The 18,118-nt window shown below is 48.1% G+C and overlaps 3 protein-coding genes across 4 annotated transcripts; 1 reads left to right on the forward strand and 2 right to left on the reverse strand.

The window, feature by feature from the left end:
- On the forward strand, positions 1–4,517 carry LOC4333619 (TATA-binding protein 2-like). 2 transcript variants are annotated; one of them, NM_001418392.1, is made up of 9 exons: positions 1–315; positions 1,293–1,380; positions 1,988–2,059; positions 2,983–3,033; positions 3,108–3,152; positions 3,251–3,343; positions 3,429–3,530; positions 3,605–3,678; positions 4,083–4,517. In NM_001418392.1, coding segments are annotated over exons 1-9 (612 nt in total). In that variant the 5' UTR covers positions 1–229; the 3' UTR covers positions 4,084–4,517. The 2 variants fall into 2 exon arrangements, with proteins under 2 accessions (NP_001405321.1, XP_015631682.1); XM_015776196.3 differs by lacking the exon at positions 1–315 and adding an exon at positions 890–1,063 and having other exon boundaries at positions 4,083–4,465.
- On the reverse strand, positions 4,516–7,618 carry LOC4333620 (U-box domain-containing protein 44). Its single transcript, NM_001418393.1, has 2 exons — positions 6,840–7,618; positions 4,516–6,755 (listed from the first exon to the last, which is right to left on the reverse strand). The coding sequence occupies exons 1-2, from the start codon at positions 7,371–7,373 to the stop codon at positions 4,815–4,817; spliced, it is 2,475 nt and encodes an 824-aa protein (NP_001405322.1). The 5' UTR covers positions 7,374–7,618; the 3' UTR covers positions 4,516–4,814.
- An 8,318-nt stretch (positions 7,619–15,936) lies between these two features.
- Positions 15,937–17,600, reverse strand: LOC4333621 (WRKY transcription factor 28). Its single transcript, XM_015774328.3, has 3 exons — positions 17,433–17,600; positions 16,785–16,976; positions 15,937–16,695 (listed from the first exon to the last, which is right to left on the reverse strand). Exons 1-3 carry the CDS (start codon positions 17,459–17,461, stop codon positions 16,470–16,472), a joined length of 447 nt encoding a protein of 148 aa, XP_015629814.1. The 5' UTR covers positions 17,462–17,600; the 3' UTR covers positions 15,937–16,469.
- Between the last annotated feature and the right edge of the window lie 518 nt (positions 17,601–18,118).

An 18,118-nucleotide genomic window follows, 5' to 3' on the forward strand; every position in this document is an offset into this window, starting at 1 on the left:
CTCACCCATCGACCTCCCCTCCCCCGCGCAGACACGCCTCCTCTCTCGCGAGAGCGCATAGATAACCCTAGCCTCCCCCTTCCTCTTCCTCTCCTCCTTCTCTCGATCTCTATAAAAGACCTCGGATTTCGAATTCCTCCGCCCCGCGCGCGCGCGCCACCTCCCCCACGCCCGTCGCGCCCTTTTTTTTGGGGGTGGGATTCGCCTGGTCAAGTGCCATCGTCGGATCATGGCGGCGGAGGCGGCAGCGGCGCTGGAGGGGAGCGAGCCCGTGGACCTGGCCAAGCACCCCTCCGGCATCATCCCCACGCTCCAGTAAGTCCCGGATCTGCGCGGATCTGCGGGATTCCTGTGGGTGGGGTGAGAGATTCGGTCCGCGGGGGGATTTGGGGTCCTTTTAGCTTGTTGTGTGTTGAGGGGGGGGGGGGGGGGGTTGAGGTGGAATGGAATGGTTGATTCGCGGCGCGAGGTTTTGTTCTTTGGGGGGATTGTTGCAAATCGTGGGAAAGGTGGTAGCCTTGGGTTGGATTTTTTTTTTTTGGGGGGGGGGTTTAATATGTAGCGTTTGAAAGGGGGGGCGATCTGAGATCTGCGAATCCGGGTGGAGAAGAAAGAGGATGTGCTGTGCTGTGCTGTGATAGATCCATTGTCCGGTCTTTCAACTCTTTTAGCTACCATATAGTTTATATGATATACAGGTTGAATCCGCTGGTCAGCTTTTTTTTTTTTGGGGGGGGGGGGAATCAGATAATAATCAATCATGCATCTGATTTTAGATTTAATGCTTTCTGCTCACGGTTTTCAATATTAGAGGGGTTATATCTGTAGAGAGTTTAGGCCTTAGGGTTCTTATGGCATACAGTTCACATGAGTCACTGTTTGTTTTTAGACAGCTCGAAGTTCTAAACAACACATTTAGGCTTTATTAATCCATGTATCGGCCAATACGGGCAAGCACGGCCGTTTATTAGCATGATGTACTTGCTGGTGTGCTCTGGAACGTGTGGCTGCCTGCGTTGCTACCAAGCATGTACATTTGCATGCTGGTGTGCGCTGCTAAAAGGTTGGACATGCTTATGTTGCTGCCTGTCATAGTATACTTGTTGCCATGCATTCTCAGAAGTGCGCATGTCTGTTTTGCTGCCTTGCTGGGTTGTTTATGTTGCAGTGTTGGGATCATAGCTGCTGTCTGCATGTGTCCCACTCTGTTTAAGCTTATGATTCTTCCTTTGGTTACACTCATCAGTGAAATTGTGGTCCTTATTATGCATTCTCTTTTATTTTGATGGCAGAAACATCGTATCGACGGTCAATTTGGATTGCAAATTAGACCTCAAAGCTATAGCTTTGCAAGCTCGCAATGCAGAATATAATCCAAAGGTATTATGATGGCTTCGGTGTGTTCTAGTGTCTCTGTTTTGGCTCAAAAGGATATCTTCATTGCATGTTAAAATGATACCAATGTTATTCTTAGTAGCATGTAATATGTAGACAAGGTCCATATATTCCTATGGTCTGTTCCTAGAGTGATATTTCCTTTGTGTATAACATAAGTGTTAGTGCAATTTTAGATGTCAGTATGGATAAATCCATAGTTGACAGTCGAGTTTTGTAAGGCAAGTCTCAGTTAAGATAGTGAAGACAGCTTGTCCCACAGATAAACAAATTGCTCTACAAATAAGATTATAAAAATTACTCTTTTTAGTGCTTTGGGCTTTTTATCTGTGCTGCATGTACCAGACGCAGCACGAGGTATTGGGAGATTTTGTAACTATATGTAATATCGTAAGCTAAATCTAGGTGTACCATGTTTGCTTTAATAATAAATACATTTTGGAAGGAACAGACATAGCGCACACTGGGGTTATAAACATCTCTATCTAGTATCTTAGATTGATTTACACTATGTCAGTGGCGCACTATATAATTTCATACTCATTTGCTGTAATTTATGTTTTAGTTTGCTAATTCCTCCTTTCATAAACAGCGTTTTGCTGCGGTTATCATGAGAATAAGAGAACCAAAAACTACAGCTCTGATATTTGCATCGGGTAAAATGGTATGGTTCAACTTCTTGTACCGTGACTGCAAATGTTCTGTTTTGTTCATCTGCTTATTGACTTGTGAATTGTTTTGTTATCTGTCCAATGGCCAGCTGTTGATCTTGTAGCTATTATAATGCATATTGATTCATGAACTGTTTTTGCTGCTGTGTAACTGCTTTTGCTATTAGCATACTATCTTTTTAGTTTTTATTTACTTGTTAACAGCTATCACATCCCTACCTTTATCCGTGCCGCATTGCAGCCTGTATTTCAATGTTGAATCTGTGAATTTACTTTTGCTCTGATTTTTCTGACATGTTTGCTGTTGCATTGGTGTGTCAATAGCTATCACATCCATATCTGATCCAAGCAGCCTGTAGTTCAATGTTGAATCTGTAAATTTAATTTTGCTCTGAGTTTATGAAATGTTTGCTGTTGCATTGCTGTGTCATATAGTAATAACTGCATGAGTATTGTTCTTTCTGTGAATGTATAGTTTGTCCTTGTTAACTTTTTTATGGCTTTAAAGCATAATAGGAATTGTTTATTCACAATAAATTGAACCTAACATATTTATTTGTTGAAGGATAATCAGCAATAGCACATCACATGCTTCCTGTCTGGTCAATATCTTCATTTTTCTTGAAAATCACTTGAATTTTCTTTTGGTTCAATATCTCCATCCAAATAACTTTACCTGTTGAAGCCTTAGGCTTACTAGTATGTCGTATGGGGCCTGTCTGTTAGGCAGTGAACTTAAAGAAAGGGTTGCCATGGGTTTGACGCACCAATTTGTTGCATCTTTTCTTCTCTTTTTTCCTTTGTATAAAAAAAACAAATATGGCTGTTAACCAAAATTTCTCAGTGTCCACCGTGATGTCTGGCATCTATGGTTAAATTAGAGGTCTGTTTATAAATCTTTTGTGTCCTATACCAGGTCTGTACTGGGGCAAAGAGTGAACAACAATCCAAGCTTGCAGCAAGAAAGGTATGAGCGGTAGTTTTTATTTTATTTTGCTATATCTGTCTCTCTGAAGTCTTAACACTAGTTTTTATCACCAGTACGCTCGTATTATCCAGAAGCTTGGCTTTCCTGCTAAATTCAAGGTAACTATTTCAAGCTTGCTTGATTTTCATCTGTGCATGTGCCTACCAAATACATTCTGTAATTGTACCTAACTGTTTAACTCATTGCACTATACCAGGATTTCAAGATTCAGAACATTGTTGGCTCTTGTGATGTTAAATTTCCAATCAGGCTGGAGGGACTTGCATATTCTCATGGTGCTTTCTCAAGTGTAAGTTGAGTCCTTGCATGCCTTTTTAGGACGCCTTTCACATTTGTTATGTTGTTCTTATGTCCTGTGCCTTTTGTGTTAACAGTATGAGCCAGAACTCTTTCCTGGTCTGATATATCGGATGAAGCAACCAAAGATTGTTCTTCTGATTTTTGTTTCAGGCAAGATTGTTTTGACCGGAGCAAAGGTTAGCAGCCTTTCCTTTTGTATATTCTTGATTGCCTATTCCTTTTTGTATGTCTGAATATACTGTCTTTATAGGTGAGGGATGAGACGTATACCGCCTTTGAGAACATATACCCTGTGCTAACGGAGTTCAGAAAAGTCCAGCAGTGGTATGTCTTTATTTTGTTATTTAAGTATGCAGTGTGCTGTACAAATATCGGAACAATACATGAAGTAGGAATGATAGTGGATAATTGCAACTTATCTGTCTTTTGTTATATTATATATGTGAGTGGACCATGGGCATATACTAAATTGCAATATGTTGCATCTTTTAATATTGTTACTGGTCTATGGTTGTAAACTATCCTTTGTAGTGTAAGCACCTAATAAATCTAAACTTTCCAATTAGAATCCAGATGGTTTAGCAGAAACTGAAGGCACAATTTATCTCAAGAAAAAGATTTTAATTTACCACTACCTTGATCTTAGACAGGATATACTGATGGTTTTAGATGCCATGAAGCAATACCGCGTGATATACTGATGGTTTCTTGCTCCTTCCAATTTGCAGAAAACTTATGGAATACACAAGTACAAGCTTCCTTGAGATTTTGCTGCCTAGTGACTGCTAATCTTAACTGTACATATGGTCTGGAGGAGCGTATAGCATCTTGTAATTTATGTGAGCCCCTCGATGCACGAGTGTTGTAGACTTGTTGTAGTAGGCTTGTAGCTTGGGTGACTGAGAGACTTGAGTATCGCGTTCAGTCGAACGAGGTGGAGACGTGGAGTTATCGTACTTTAGCCCGTGCTGATTTTTTTCCCTTCACAAATAGATCTGTAGCGAAACATTTTATTACAGAAATGGGCGGCTAACTTTTAACAAACAGAACATATGTACTGTGGATGCGTTGCGTTTTACAGTAGAATGTCATGGACTGTTTGGATGGTGGAGCTCTTTGACTGAGATTGTTGTGATTGCTCTTGGAAACATTAGTGTATTTACAAACCCAGTCTCGATTAATTCTCACAGAAAAATGCACTCGAGGTGCAACCAATTTTGTTTCATCCATTTTGCTTTGAAAGAATTAAGACGATTATGCTATACAAGCATCATGCTGCTGTAAACAAACCAAAAAAAAGAAAAAAAAATCAGCAATCCGATCCAGCAAAAGAGCAAGTGAAGTGAGAGGGGAATGGGAAAAAGAGCAAGTGAAATGAAAGAGGGGAATGGGATAATCAGCGAAGGGAGAGCCTTGCAGAGTTGCAGTTGCACATTGGCAATGGCAGATCTGTGGAGAGGCTATGAGCGTTTGGATTGGAAGGCGGCGGAGAAGTTGGGGATCCGGTCGAGGTGGCGGAGCGCGCGCTCCGCCGTCTGCCGGGTGCGCGGGTCGCCGTTGCGGTACGCCTCGACGAGCGCCGACGCCACCGTCTGGTCGGCGGCCACCTCCCCGGCGATCTCCTCCACCCGCAGGATGCGCTCCACCGCCCACACCGCCCGCCGCTGCAGCGCCTCCGTGCGGCTCTCCACCATGATGTCCACCACCGGGCGCAGCCCGTCGGCTTCCCCCAGCACCACCACCCCTTCCCTCGCGTCCACGCCGTCGCACACCAGCGTCGACAGCGCCGCCAGCGCCGCCTCCACCACCCTCCCGTCCAGGTGGTCCAGGCACGCCACCAGCCGCTCCACCGCCTTCCCGCCGTCCGCCTGCGCCAGGCAGAACGTCTCCCGCAGCGAGCAGAACCCGCCGTGCACGCGGCACACCCCCGCGGGCACCGCCGCCGCCGCGGGTCTCCTCCCCAAGCACGCGCACCCGAACCCCGCCGGTGGCGACGGCGGCGCCGGGATGGCCGTCAGGTGGCTCGACTGCAGCGACAGCTTCTCCAGCGCCATTGCCGAGTAGAGCTGCACCGTGTCCATGCCGTTGGTGTGGAGCAGCTCGACGAACAGCGGCGCCAGGCCGGCCTCCCGCGCGAACTCCACGTACTCCGCGTCCTCCTCCAGCGCGCACGTCACCCGGTACATCACCTTCACCACGCCCTCCGTCAGCGGCGTCACGTACCGGTTCCCGCCGCGGATGGTGCCCCGCCGGAGCTCCGCCAGCTTCGGGGCCAGCGCCCTGAACGCGCCCAGGTCGAACAGCTGCCTGGTCAGGCTGGAGTCACCCTCCGGGAGGTCGCCGAGCAACCCCACGGCAGCCGCCTGCTCCTCCGTGACGCCGCCGCCGTCGGAGGAGATGGCCCGGAGGAGGCTGCTCAGGCTTCCGCCCAGGGCGTCGGCGAGCTCGGCGCCCATGTAGGGGGCGAGGTTGCGCAGGAGCTTGAGGGACTCGACGCGGATGTCCCGGTGCGCTGCCTCGATGAACTGGATGAGGCTGATTGTGGCGCCGGAGCTCTTGACCGCCGCGACGACGTCGGCCACCGTCGCGCGGGAGCTGGTCAACCCGGCGAGGACGCTGAGGAGTCTGCATCCGATGGCGGGGCCGGTGTTGCTGATGAGGTGGAGCTGGCTATGCACGACGTCCTCCGACAGGAGCGTCCTGCGGCGCCCACGTCCGCCGCCGCCGCCGTCGTCGTCTTCGTCGTCGTCGAGTGGGATGGAACGGAAATCGGCGCCTGAGGCGACGAGGTTGGCGAGGATGGTGGCGGCGAGCTCCTTGAGCTTCATCGGTAGGTGTCCCGTGGAGAAGAGGACATCGTTGACGAGCGGGGGCAGGACGCCGGCGCGCTGCAGCAGCAGCTTGGCGCTCGCCTCGCTGGATGAGATCTCCCTGAGCGCCTTGAGCGTGGCCTCCTTCGCCGGCGTGGCGCCGGTCCGGAGCATCCCCACCAGCAGCGGGCCGGCCTGCTCGGCCACCGCGGCCTTGTCGTCGTTCGCCAGGGCGAGCTCGCCGAGGTAGTCGGCCATGGCGACCCGCGTGTCGGGCTCGCCGCGGAGCAGCCTGGTGAGGAGCGGCTGCAGCCTGCCGTTGTCGGCCATCTGCTTGACGTTGGCGTCGAAGCGGTCGAGGTTGCGGAGCGTGCTCTCCGCCTTGTCGACGGCGACGGCGCTCTCCGACTTGCTGCTCCCCATCCCGACCAGCAGCAGGATGGCGCCGTACACCGCGCCGATCCGCTCGCACGTCGGCTCGTGCCCGGACAGCTCGTGCAGCAGCGACACCGCCAGCTCCCGCTCCTGGACATGCTCGTTCGACAAGAACTTGATGATGGTGCGTATCGTGTCGCCCTTCCCCAACTCCTCCTGCAAAATCAAAACCAAGAATCGATCAATTCTCGCTTGGTTTGGGGGGAGGTTGAAATTTGGGGGATGGATGGGATTTGCGACCTTGTTATCGTCGTTGTCTTCGACGAGGACGCGGAGGACCTGGAGGGACTTGAGGCGGAGCCGTCGGCTGCCGCTCTTGAGCATCTCGGCGACGGCGCGGAGGACGCCGCGGCGGCGGACGAGGTCCTTGCTGGCGGCGCTCCGCTGGCATATCTGGGAGACGTGCACCAGGGCACGGAGCGCGGACTCCTCCTCCTCCTCGTCGCCGGCGTGGCCGGCGAAGCCGCCGACGAGGGAGGCGCAGGCGCGGTCGAGGTCCTTCTCCTCGTTGCGCGCCCGCCACTCGTGGATGACGCTGCGGAGCGCCACGCTGGGCGACACCTCCGTGTCGCGGAGCTCGCGCTGCGTGAGCGGGCACGTCGGGCGGCGGCCGTTGTCCCGGCACTCGCGGAACCACTTGAGGATCGCCTCCCGCTCGAACGTCTGCCCGGTCTCGATCGTCACCGGGTCGCGCATCACCTGCTTCGTCAGCGGGCACACGAACGCCTCGAACGCGCCTTCCTCCTCCGACATCTCCACGCCCTCGCCCGCCATCAACCCCCTCCTCCCGACCTCCCCTCCACGCAGGCGGCGGCGAGGGCTCGCCGGAGTTTAGAGCTTCGGTCTAATTGAGGCGGCGGCGGCGGAGGAGGGGAGGGGAGGCGTGGCGTACCGTAGAACGAGGTTGGGTTGGTGGGTAACGAAAGGCGGCCACGTCGACTTGTTCTTGGCTTTTATTTTCTCACCTGCTAGCTGCTCCATTGGACTAGTTAGCTGCTGAGCTGTGTGCGAGCCAGAACAAACCCAACCCAGGGAGGATTCTGTCTCCTTTTTAATCAGTCAAGCCTCACCCGCGTGCGTCAACCAGAGGGAGTTCTTCCGTACGTTCTTTTCTTTCCCGCCATGGTAATGATAAGGGTAATATATATGGCGTGGTTGAGCGGTTAATGTTACTTGTGGATGTCATACTTGCATACAACACACAATTCCTGGGTGCCTCGATGGTTGGTACTTGGTACTACTGGTTAAGGAGATATTCAACTATTTGTCAATCTTACGAGTGTTAATTAAGAATTTGTTATTAAACCCATATATCATAGACACATGAGGATCCACGTGTTATAGATTGTGAGTGGTAAATTCTTAATTGCCACATATTAAAAGTGACAAAAAGTTAAATGCCCTGGTTTAGGAGATATTTAACCTAAAGTGGGACATGTTTGCCGCTAACCTGTTGGGTTACCCCTCTCCACTAACCCACCAAACCCACTTTAACTAGTCCACTTGGGTAAATGTGGGTCCATGTGGTTGGCCCGCATCGTCTAGCAGCACCACAACAATCCGCATGCTTTGATGAAGGCGAGCGCGCCGGGGTTTCCCATTCTAGAGCTCGACACCGGTGCTCATCACGTCATCGCTCTTGACTTCCACGCTCTTGTCACAAATTAGTGTCACCAGTGACGCTAAGGAAAGCACAATGACGGTGGCCGCAACAACGACACAAAGACAACACGATAGTGGTGGCCGTGAACCATGCCAGTCTGTTACCATTGGCAACCTACGCGAGGAGGCTATCGCCGAGGGATGCCTCCATGGCCACTGTCCATAAAAAGATAACCATCACCAGCCGCATGTTGATCTGCTCCAGCATCGATCCACTAGCCATCGAACGCCAGCATGTCTGACAACTTCGTACTTGCTGCCAACAGCAGCGCTGTCACAGGTCTCGAGCACAGGAACGTCTGAGTTGATGACGGGGACAATGTTGTCATCCTTCTCCTTCATCAGCTCCACATCCAGCTGCAGATCAATCAACGCCCCAATTTGCCGCTTCTGCTAGTGATAGGCAAACATTGTAAGATGATGTTCATATAATCATCATGAGCTATAGCTCTTTTAGTTAGCAATCATCATGAGCTATAGCTCTTTTAGTTAGCCATGATTGCCATCAAACAGTACTTATCGAAACCGAAGGAAACAAGTCCATTCTAGCCAAATCAATAGATGAGTAAGAGTGAAACTTTAATTATAAAACTGGAAGAGATGCCTTTAAATACACCGGAACGCATTGGCATATATTAAAGTATAAAGAAATTGAGGCCCCCAAATTTTGAGACCCTGTTCGATCGTTCACTCGGCACGACCTCATTGGCGGCCCTGTCATATGCAACAGGTTTGGTGAAAACCCGCAAAATACCCAACGGGCATACAAGCGGTCTCACAGTAGGACGTAGGTGCTAATTTGCTTGGGTACATCACAGATGTGGGGCGGGCTGCCACAGCCCGTCCCACTTACAACCCGTAAGGTGAGGGTGGAGGTCTGATGCAGCATGAGCTAACAACATCTGCATCATAAATTCACAATGCTAAACATTGTTGGCTTTTGTAGTTCACCTTAAAATGCACGGGAATTCTCGGTTTTGAAATGACGTGAAAAGTTTATTTTATGACCTACAATAGTTCTTTTGAACGAAAGATTTGCTGAGGAAATTGTAGGATTTGAGTACTTCAAACACTTTGCCCAATGGTCCTTTGGGCCAATGTATTGGGTATTTCTGAACCCACGAGAATTTTATAAGAAATTTAACATGATATCCAACGTCACAAAAAATTCCTTTTTAAGTTAAATATCATCTTCTATTAGAAAAAATGCCTGTACGTTGTAACGGGTGAATGTTATTTTAATCTTATTATTGTTATATGGTTTAGCTACGATGAAATTCACTGTCGGAATTCGTTTGGATATTTTTTTAGAAAATCATGAGCTGCAATTAGGAGTCTGACTTTTATCTCAAATTAGCATGCATGCGAGCTTCTTTAAAGAGATTTCTTATATGTCTCCTTTTGTATTTCCAAAAGCAAACGAACTTAAAATCCAACTTAAACATATATCTGTATTTCCAAAAGCGAACGAACTTAAAAACCAACTCAAATACGAATAACGTACTAAAATTCCGGCAAAAACATCTTCAATTTTTATAATTATAGAAATGATTTTTGCACCTTCTTTTCAAACAACCTTAAATGCATTTTTATATATGTTTTACACATATATTCATATTACAATACTACCTCCGCCCTCAAAATATAGAGAAAATTTGATCCATAGCACAGAAAATAACCCAGTACCAAAAAATAGCACAAGAAGTTTTCACTTTCGCTCAAAAGCACATGCCACCTATTTTTCTTTGATCTGTAACACTTCCGTTCCATTTTGATTAAACGACGTTAGATTAGAGGAGATAACATTATCGTCAGACTAATTTACCCTTCTTTTTGGGTGGCGCCAGCGCCGCGCGTTCGAGGCAAAGGCCGCCGCCGTCGGCCGCGCGCGCTACCCCAACGTCACCCACCTCTGCGCCTACTACCACGAGACCGACGAGAAGCTTCTCCCCTACTATCGTCTTCGACGACAAGCTCTGGCTTCGGCCTCGCCTGTCTCGTCGCCAACGCTCACAAGACGACGCAGTCGAAGAAGCTCAGCAGAGTGGCGCGCTCGCTGCGTAGCGAGGGCGAGGCTCTATCGGTGGCTCGGCGCTGGCGTACATCGCATTGGAGTGGCCGTGGTGACTCAGAAGGGTAACGTGTTCGCGCTCGGGATCATGCTGCTGGAGGCGGTGACCGTGGCGCGGGTTGACGAGGAGAGGGGCAGTGCTGAGAGCTGGAGGTGTAGGCACAACACGTCTTCAAGGAGGAGCGGCTGTCGTCGGAGGTCGTCGACCTGACACTGCCCAGTGAGGTGCTCACCATGTTCCACTTCCATGCCGACCTCGATTGCACCAATTGAGCTCGACGCCGACCTGCGCCCCCGTAATGCGCGCCGTCGCCGAGAGCCTCGACTGGATTGACTGCTAATCCGGCCATTTCTCCATCCGTTGAGCAATTCTTTCATCCTAATCGAGCTCAAACACTATAAGCTAGCTAAAGCTGTATCATTTGCAGTAACCACCATTAGCTTACAAGAACTTCAATCCTGCTGATTTCTAGTTGCCAATGAATGGTAGAGATAGCAAAAGAAGCAAAAATCCTAAGAATTATTCACTGATTTGTTCCGGTACTCAGTAATAGTGACAAGTAGCCGCCGTCTCCCCTCCACCATCCACCGTCGTCAACCAAGCGACCGCGACTCGCAGCCGCCGTCGTTGCCCCACCCCGTGGCGCCTTGCAAGCCGTCGTCGCCCTTTTCCGCGGCATGCGACACCTCGGAAACAACCACCATCATCATCCTTTATTTTGGAGAACACCTTGCAAAACCGACCAAACTAACAAAAGGAGCAGGTACAATCTAACACAAACAGTCCCATATGCCACAGGGATAGAACCAGGGGCAAATTGGTATTTGCATGTGTCAACTCACGGCTAAACATTCGACCATAACTACTACCACGACGGAAGTGCTAAGAATCGAGAAAAAAAAGATGTCCTATGCTTCTAGTTGAAAGCGGGAAATTCTTGTGCTATTTTTTGATATCGGGTTGTTTTCTGTGCTATGTATCGAATTTTCTCCAAAATATATGCATAGCCAAAATCACTTGTATTTTAATTTGACTATGCAAATGCATAGCCCAAAAACCTGGTCCCATATATTTTCTGATAGAGGTAGTGTTTTTTCATTGCCGTGTTTTACCATTTCAACATTGGAAAGAACACTTAACTTTTGGATTAGTAGAAAATAAATCTAGATTCAAAACAGAACTATTACAATTGTTCACTTTCTAAGGTTAACCACCCAAAACTATATATTCAATCACATTAATACCATCGAAATTTTGCGGGCATTGGTTGACGAATGATGTCGAACCGGTATTATAAGTTAAGTTAGGGTTATGAAATATACCTCTTTCCTTAACAATTGCTGCTGGGCCTTATTTGGAATGATTCCACACAACATCTGTTCCTCACTTGAGAATCGAAAATAAAATGTTGCGTTAACAAAGGAGGCCGCTAACCACCATGCAGACACTACAGGACCAACTTGTCTCTCTACCGTTGGTACTTGGTACTCAGCTTGCTACTTGCGACTTGGTGCGATGGGACCATGCAACTAATCTAACCATCGCTGTCAATTGCTTACTGTTTTTTTTCTACGCAAGTGCCCATTCATCACCAAAGTATTGTTTATATTCTTTCTGCGGATGCATCAATCGGTATTAATGATCCACCTGTCCAATTGAAGCAAAGATAAATTACTCTGGATAAGATCAATCCTCTTTATTTGATTTAAGGGCTATAGCCACTTGAATCTTTCCTATATCCATTAAGAAACTCAACTAGGGTTTGTTTAGTTCGTGAAAAGAAAATTTTTAGGTGTCACATCGGACGTTTGACCGGATGTCGGAAGGGATTTTCGGACATGAATAAAAAAACTAATTTCATAACCCGCCTGAAAACCGCGAGACAAATCTTTTGAGCATAATTAATCCATCATTAGCACATGTGAGTTTCTGTAGCACTTATAGCTAATCATTGACTAATTAGACTCAAAAGATTCGTCTCGCTATTTTCTCCCTAACTGTGCAATTAGTTTTTTTTTAAAATCTATATATAATACTCCATGCATATGTCCAAAGATTCGATGTGATATTTTTGAAAAAAACTTTTTGGAACTAAACAGTCCCTTAAAACGATATGATGAGGACTTAACTGGCAAGTTTTAAGGTAGCGTGGAGGGCTGGTTCTAATTAATTTTTTTTCGCGCGCTTCCTTTATTTTAAAGTGGTTAGTTCAAAAAAAAAAAGAAAAACTCATATTAGTGCACCACACGCGCATTGTTTGATCATGTACGGTTCAACGGAACAACCATCGCCACCGTCGAAAAAAAAAATCACAGAAGCATCTGTTGAGCTATTATGAGAAACCGAGTTCACAGTAAGTGCGACCGCGTGAGTTAGTAAAGGTCAAGGTCAGCTAAAAGTGTTGCATTCATATTTGAACGAACGGAAAAAATGAACAATTAGTTTCATTATCACTTGTACTATGCCTCAAGTTGAAAAAGAGATTCCTGGCCAAAAAAATGAACAATTAGTTTCATTATCTCTTACGCATCAGTTGGAGTATCAGAGATAATCAAACAACGGAAAATGATCGAAACAGAAGATTGGTTCGATTAGAATTTTTTTTTCACAATTTTTAATAAGAAAAAAAAGTCCAAATTATACTCTGTTGGAGGTACACCACGAGGGCTTTCGGCCGAACCTACCGAAGCCAAGAAGTTAGACGATAGGCTTAGACCGGAGGCAAATGACGAAGGTCGAGGAGGCAACCGTATGAGCGAAAGCCACATGGCGAAAGCCGTGGCTCGGAATACGCGGACTTCGCCAGGCAAAGACCTCGTCAGAGGGCTACACAGGCGAAGACGGTGAGGCGAAAGCCCTGACACGGAGGCACGGGCTCCGCCAAGTACCGAACACCACCAGGAGGAGGCCCAGCGGCCGTTGTGCTTTCGGGGGATCTCGACAAATAAATGGGCCAAGACATTTAGCCCAATAGGTGCTCATGCTTGTAAAGGACACTGTGTGCCCCTAACAATGTCCCTATCATAAGGGTAACCATGTAAATTCCCCTGTAAAACCTAAACCCTAAAGGGGGACCTGTAATAGGACTATAAATAACTCCCTAGGGCCATGTAATGGGGGGATCCAAAAAAATTTTCACTAAGTAATACAATTGTCTTTACTTCCAACTACTATTGAGAGAACCACGCCTTTCGACGTGACGCAGTTATCGGTTCGACAACAGCTGACGCCTACCGTGGGGACCTCCGAGCGAAACCACTGAGAGTGAGCGAAACCACTGATGTCACCGAAGAAGATCATTAAGGAGAGAGTTGCCAAGCGAAAGGAGGGCGGTAGCGAAGGGGAGATGGTAGCCGAAGAGGGAGCAGAGCCTTCGGCCTCCGAGGGTGAAGCTGGAGCGGCGCCTCCTCCGGTGGCGCAGCCAACTCTCCCGCCTTCGGTGCCTACACTTTCGACTAATGCGGAGGCGGCGAAAGTGGAGGCAGGGGCGAAGGCCCTCTAGGTCAGGGGCGCGATCTTGTCATCTCAAGTACCGGGGGTGCCTCCAGCCGCCGCTTTCGCCCAACAGGCCACGATGTCGATGGCAATAACCACCTCACAAGCCAACGCCAATCTCAAAGCTCAAGCCGAAGTTGACATGGGGGCCATGCGTCAGAGTATGGCTAAACTTCAAGACACGCTTCGCCAGATGTAAGAGTAGCAGCAAGCGTACGAAGCAGCAAGACAAGCCAAGACCCAAACCCAGCAGTTCTACGCTTAGCCCCAAGCTCTTCCTCCACACGCTGTGCAAGCACCGGTGTACTTCGCCAAGCCCGCCCCAGCCGTTGCCGTGCGTCCGACGACACACTCCTAAACTTTTGATGTAGCTCAAATCACCCCATAAACTTTAATACTAGACATTCTACACCCCGAACTCTCCAAACCAGACAAATTGTTGCCTAACAAATTTTAGGGCAGTATTGATTCTACGTGACGAACATGGGTAACGGTTTAGTCACGTGGCAATCTAGTCAGCAACGTTTAATAAAATAAATGTTCCTAAAATGAGTGGTCCCACTTGTCATTATCATAGTCTTCTTCCTTCTTCCACCTCCTTCCCTCTCCTCTCCTTCTCTCTACCAGCGGGATCAAGGAGGAAGCGGCGTTAACCTTCACGAGCAGCTTGTGGCATCATAGTGACGGCGACAACCTTCAGGTAGTGAGGCGCAAGAGCTTCGTAGTGACAGCCATGGCTCCTGGGTCTCGGCCTCATTGGCGAGTGCCGTTGTGGTCGTTGTTTTTTTTGGCAGTGCCATCGTTGCCTGACTTGCCTCCATCTTCTGTCGGGAAAGAGACAGAGGGAATGGGTAAGAAGGTGGGTAGAGGATGACACGTGAGTTCACCATATTTTCTGAAATATTATTTTCTTAATTTAATGACTGAATTGTCACATGGCTAAACCGTTGTCACGTGTTTGCCATGTAGGACCAATACCATCTTAAAATTGGTTTAGAGAATTTAGGGGTGTAGGATGTCTAGTATTGAAGTGTAGGGGGTAAATCGGACTAACTAAAAAAAAATTCATGGGGTGTTTTGAACTTTTTCGTTTGATTAATAGATAGAAATTTCGCCTCTATATTCACACATCTAAATGTTAATGGGAATATTTGGATTGTAAGTCTTGTAACTGAGAAATAACAAGATAAACAAAACAAAATAGACTTGATAATTTTTGGGTCTTTTCTACACCATCAACAGTTGATAATTTTGCTATTAACTAGAATGAATACACCACTTGCCTATTTGTAGGAATCCGGAAGAAGTCACGGAGCCCGGAAGAAAAGATACGAATAAGGTTGCCATGTGGGCTCTGGCCGAGCACCGCGCGTGCTGTCGAGCTAGCCCAAGCCGAACCTGCAGCATGGCCGGCCCGAGCGCTAACGCGGCAGGATGCATGGGCCGCACAAGCCAACGGCGGCTTTGTTTCTGAAGGCCGCATTGCTGGGTCGCCTTGCAACTGAGCTCTTGTGCCACACTGCCACATGATTATACCAGTAGGTCGGTTATTCTAAACAGCTTCCTGTATGGTATTGATACTCAAACCTTATGAAGTATTTGGTGAAAATGGTTGCAACGATAATATTCTTTTTAGGAATAGCATATGCTAATATTACTACTACTTTCATGTATGCTCTAATTAGTTTGGAAAAGCCGCTCAGTTGCAGCTGAATGATGGGCCGAACCCGCAGGAAGCAGCAGCAGCAGCGCGTGTGCGCGCCCACCGTGCGCGACGGATGTACAAAATTCTAAAGGAGGAGGACTTCGTGTGCTGAGCTCTTTCACTGCACAACTATTCCAGGGCTACGTCCTTCCATCTCCGTCCGTCATTAGTGTCAGTCACAACTCACATGTATCCACATCACTACATCATGCTCAATTAGCCCTCGCAGATCGATCGATCGGTCGCCTGATCACATCACATCGTCGCAGTCCATGTCGCACTTTAGAGGCTACTGGAGTAGAAATTATGCTTGGATAGCTCCCCTCCTGGTAATTGACAGCTCGAGATCAAGTTGATCAGCTGACCACATGGAGGAGACGCGCGCCATGAGTTACAAGGCACAGAAAAAAAATTAAGAGAGCTACCAATGTTACTCCATATAATAACTACTACCAGTACATATGTGTTGAAATGTGTAGTAGTACTAGTAATTAACCACTAATTAATCCATTATCTAAAGAAAACAATAGCACTAGTTACTACTAATATTCAGTCTAGCTAATCTACCAGTAGTACTAGTACGTGACAGCTAGCTGCCAGCGTCAGGTGCTTAATTAATTAACTCTACTAATAATCGTCATGCACGCACGGCTGGCTGGCGTCCAACAGCGTTGACCCTCTATAATTGCCGGTCAACGTCACGATTGCACACAGCTACCGGCGCAAGCCTTCAACCGGCACCCGCCACTTGCAAGTTGCAAAGCACGTAGGCATCTGATCGATGGCGGCCGGCCGGCGTCGCCCCGCCGGTCGCCGCCGTGGGCCCCACCCCCCGCTCGCGCCCTGCTAGTTACTCCGGCGAGAGAGACGCTGATCAAGACGTAGTACGTACATGGAAGAAGAGAGAATTAGCCGTTCTTGGCCAGCCACCGTTGCTCACTGCGAGCGGGGCCCGCCGGCGCCGCCGAAGTACTGCGTGCTGAGGTCGTACTGGTTGGCGGCGGCGGCAGCGGAGGTGCCTCCTTCGCCGGCGGCCGACGAGGGGGAGCCGTGGTGGTGGGCGCCGTCGTAGACGACGCGGAGGTTGAGGCCGGGGTCGTGCGGGTGCCACTCCACCTTCTTCTTGGCGCCGCACCGCTGGTCCCGGCACCGGAAGTAGCTCCTGCAGGCAGAGCGGGCCCCGCTTGTCAGTGTCACACCATGTGGCCGATAGATGAACACAGATCGTTCCGGTGAGGGTAGACAGTGAACCTGTTTTTCTGGATGTTTTTGATGAACTTCTGCCCGTACTTCTTCCACTCGTACCCGTCCTCGGGCATCACTAGCTGAACGCCGTCGCCGCCGCCGCCGACAGTGGATGGCGCTGTCTCCGGCGGCGGCGCAGGTGGCGGCGTCGGCGTCGGCTCCTCGTCGTCGCCTTGGCCTCTCCCTCCTCCGGCCCCTCTGTTATTCATGGATCACGATAAGTCTATCGGCAGTTCGGCACAAGAACGGGTTTATGAGCTCGATGTTCTTCCTCACTAACAAGTTATATATTCAGAGTTTCAGACTGATCCAATAGCTAATTATTCTACAATATGAAAGGGATGTATGCTTTGTATTACTAGGCCGGCCACCATGCATAGATGAGAACTGTTAAATTATGATCACCCGTATAGCTGAAAAACGAAATCATGCATGTGTGTATGTATAAGACAAACATGCAGAACGATAGCAAAGTCATATTTTTGGATTGGGAGAAGCAAAAACTGTGGAATAATCACCCTTTTGCAATGGTGATTATACATAAACGGACAGCTAGCTAGCCATGCATCTTCCTGGGCTTAGCACACAAGCTACTGCATATGCTGCTTGTATGGGGAGAGAAAGAGAGATAAGAGGGCGAGATCGAGAGCATACGTTGTGGTAGTCTGTGAATTTGATGCCATGGGAGAAGGTGGTCACCGTACGTAGAACTCAGGTAGTTGCATGTCAGTTGCAACCTAAATGGAGGGAGCCAGCTGCTGAAGATCTTGTATAGTTGTATATATGCATGTGATCGATGGGAGAGAGATGCATGGAGAAGTGGTAATGAAGCTCCTTGGGTCTTGTATATTTATCAATGTTTGGTTTGGTCAACTCGAAGCTTCTTAGATGCAACGTTAACGTCGTGAAGACGAAAGGAGCAAAGTCTTTCCGTTCGGGTACACTCTTGCTTACCCAGCTTTAGAATACCCAAAATTGCTTGTTATTCCTTCTGTCTTCTTCATCAAGTTCTATCCCAAAATACAACTATTCTGGCTGTGTTCTTCTTAATGAGTTGGGAACTCATCTCCCATACAGCAAAACAAAGCGATTTATTAGCACATAATTAATTAAGTATTAACTATTTTCTTGAAAAATGTATTAATGTGATTTTTTAAGTAACTTTTCTAAAAAAATTGTGTAAAAAAACATACTCCCTCCATTTAGTTTTGATAGTTATATTTCATCTTGGCACACTGACCAAGGATAAGTAATTCTACTTATCTCCATTTAAACATGCTACTATCTCCATATTTTAATGTATGACGCCGTTGACTTTTTATCCAACGTTTGACCATTTG

The sequence above is a fragment of the Oryza sativa genome, chromosome 3 (genome assembly GCF_034140825.1).
Source record: "Oryza sativa Japonica Group chromosome 3, ASM3414082v1".
Lineage (NCBI taxonomy): Eukaryota > Viridiplantae > Streptophyta > Magnoliopsida > Poales > Poaceae > Oryza > Oryza sativa.

Excerpts from the sequence above, each read along its gene's own strand:
- LOC4333619 (NM_001418392.1), top strand. The coding sequence starts at position 230 with ATGGCGGCGGAGGCGGCAGCGGCGCTGGAGGGGAGCGAGCCCGTGGAC. Across the intron at positions 3,034-3,107 it reads CCAAGCTTGCAGCAAGAAAG|TACGCTCGTATTATCCAGAA; the intron begins GTATGAGCGGTA and ends TTTTATCACCAG. Across the intron at positions 3,531-3,604 it reads TTGTTTTGACCGGAGCAAAG|GTGAGGGATGAGACGTATAC; the intron begins GTTAGCAGCCTT and ends CTGTCTTTATAG.
- LOC4333620 (NM_001418393.1), bottom strand. The coding sequence starts at position 7,373 with ATGGCGGGCGAGGGCGTGGAGATGTCGGAGGAGGAAGGCGCGTTCGAG. Across the intron at positions 6,756-6,839 it reads AAGACAACGACGATAACAAG|GAGGAGTTGGGGAAGGGCGA; the intron begins GTCGCAAATCCC and ends TTGATTTTGCAG.
- LOC4333621 (XM_015774328.3), bottom strand. The coding sequence starts at position 17,461 with ATGGCATCAAATTCACAGACTACCACAAC. Across the intron at positions 16,977-17,432 it reads AATTCACAGACTACCACAAC|AGGGGCCGGAGGAGGGAGAG; the intron begins GTATGCTCTCGA and ends CATGAATAACAG. Across the intron at positions 16,696-16,784 it reads AAAAACATCCAGAAAAACAG|GAGCTACTTCCGGTGCCGGG; the intron begins GTTCACTGTCTA and ends CTCTGCCTGCAG.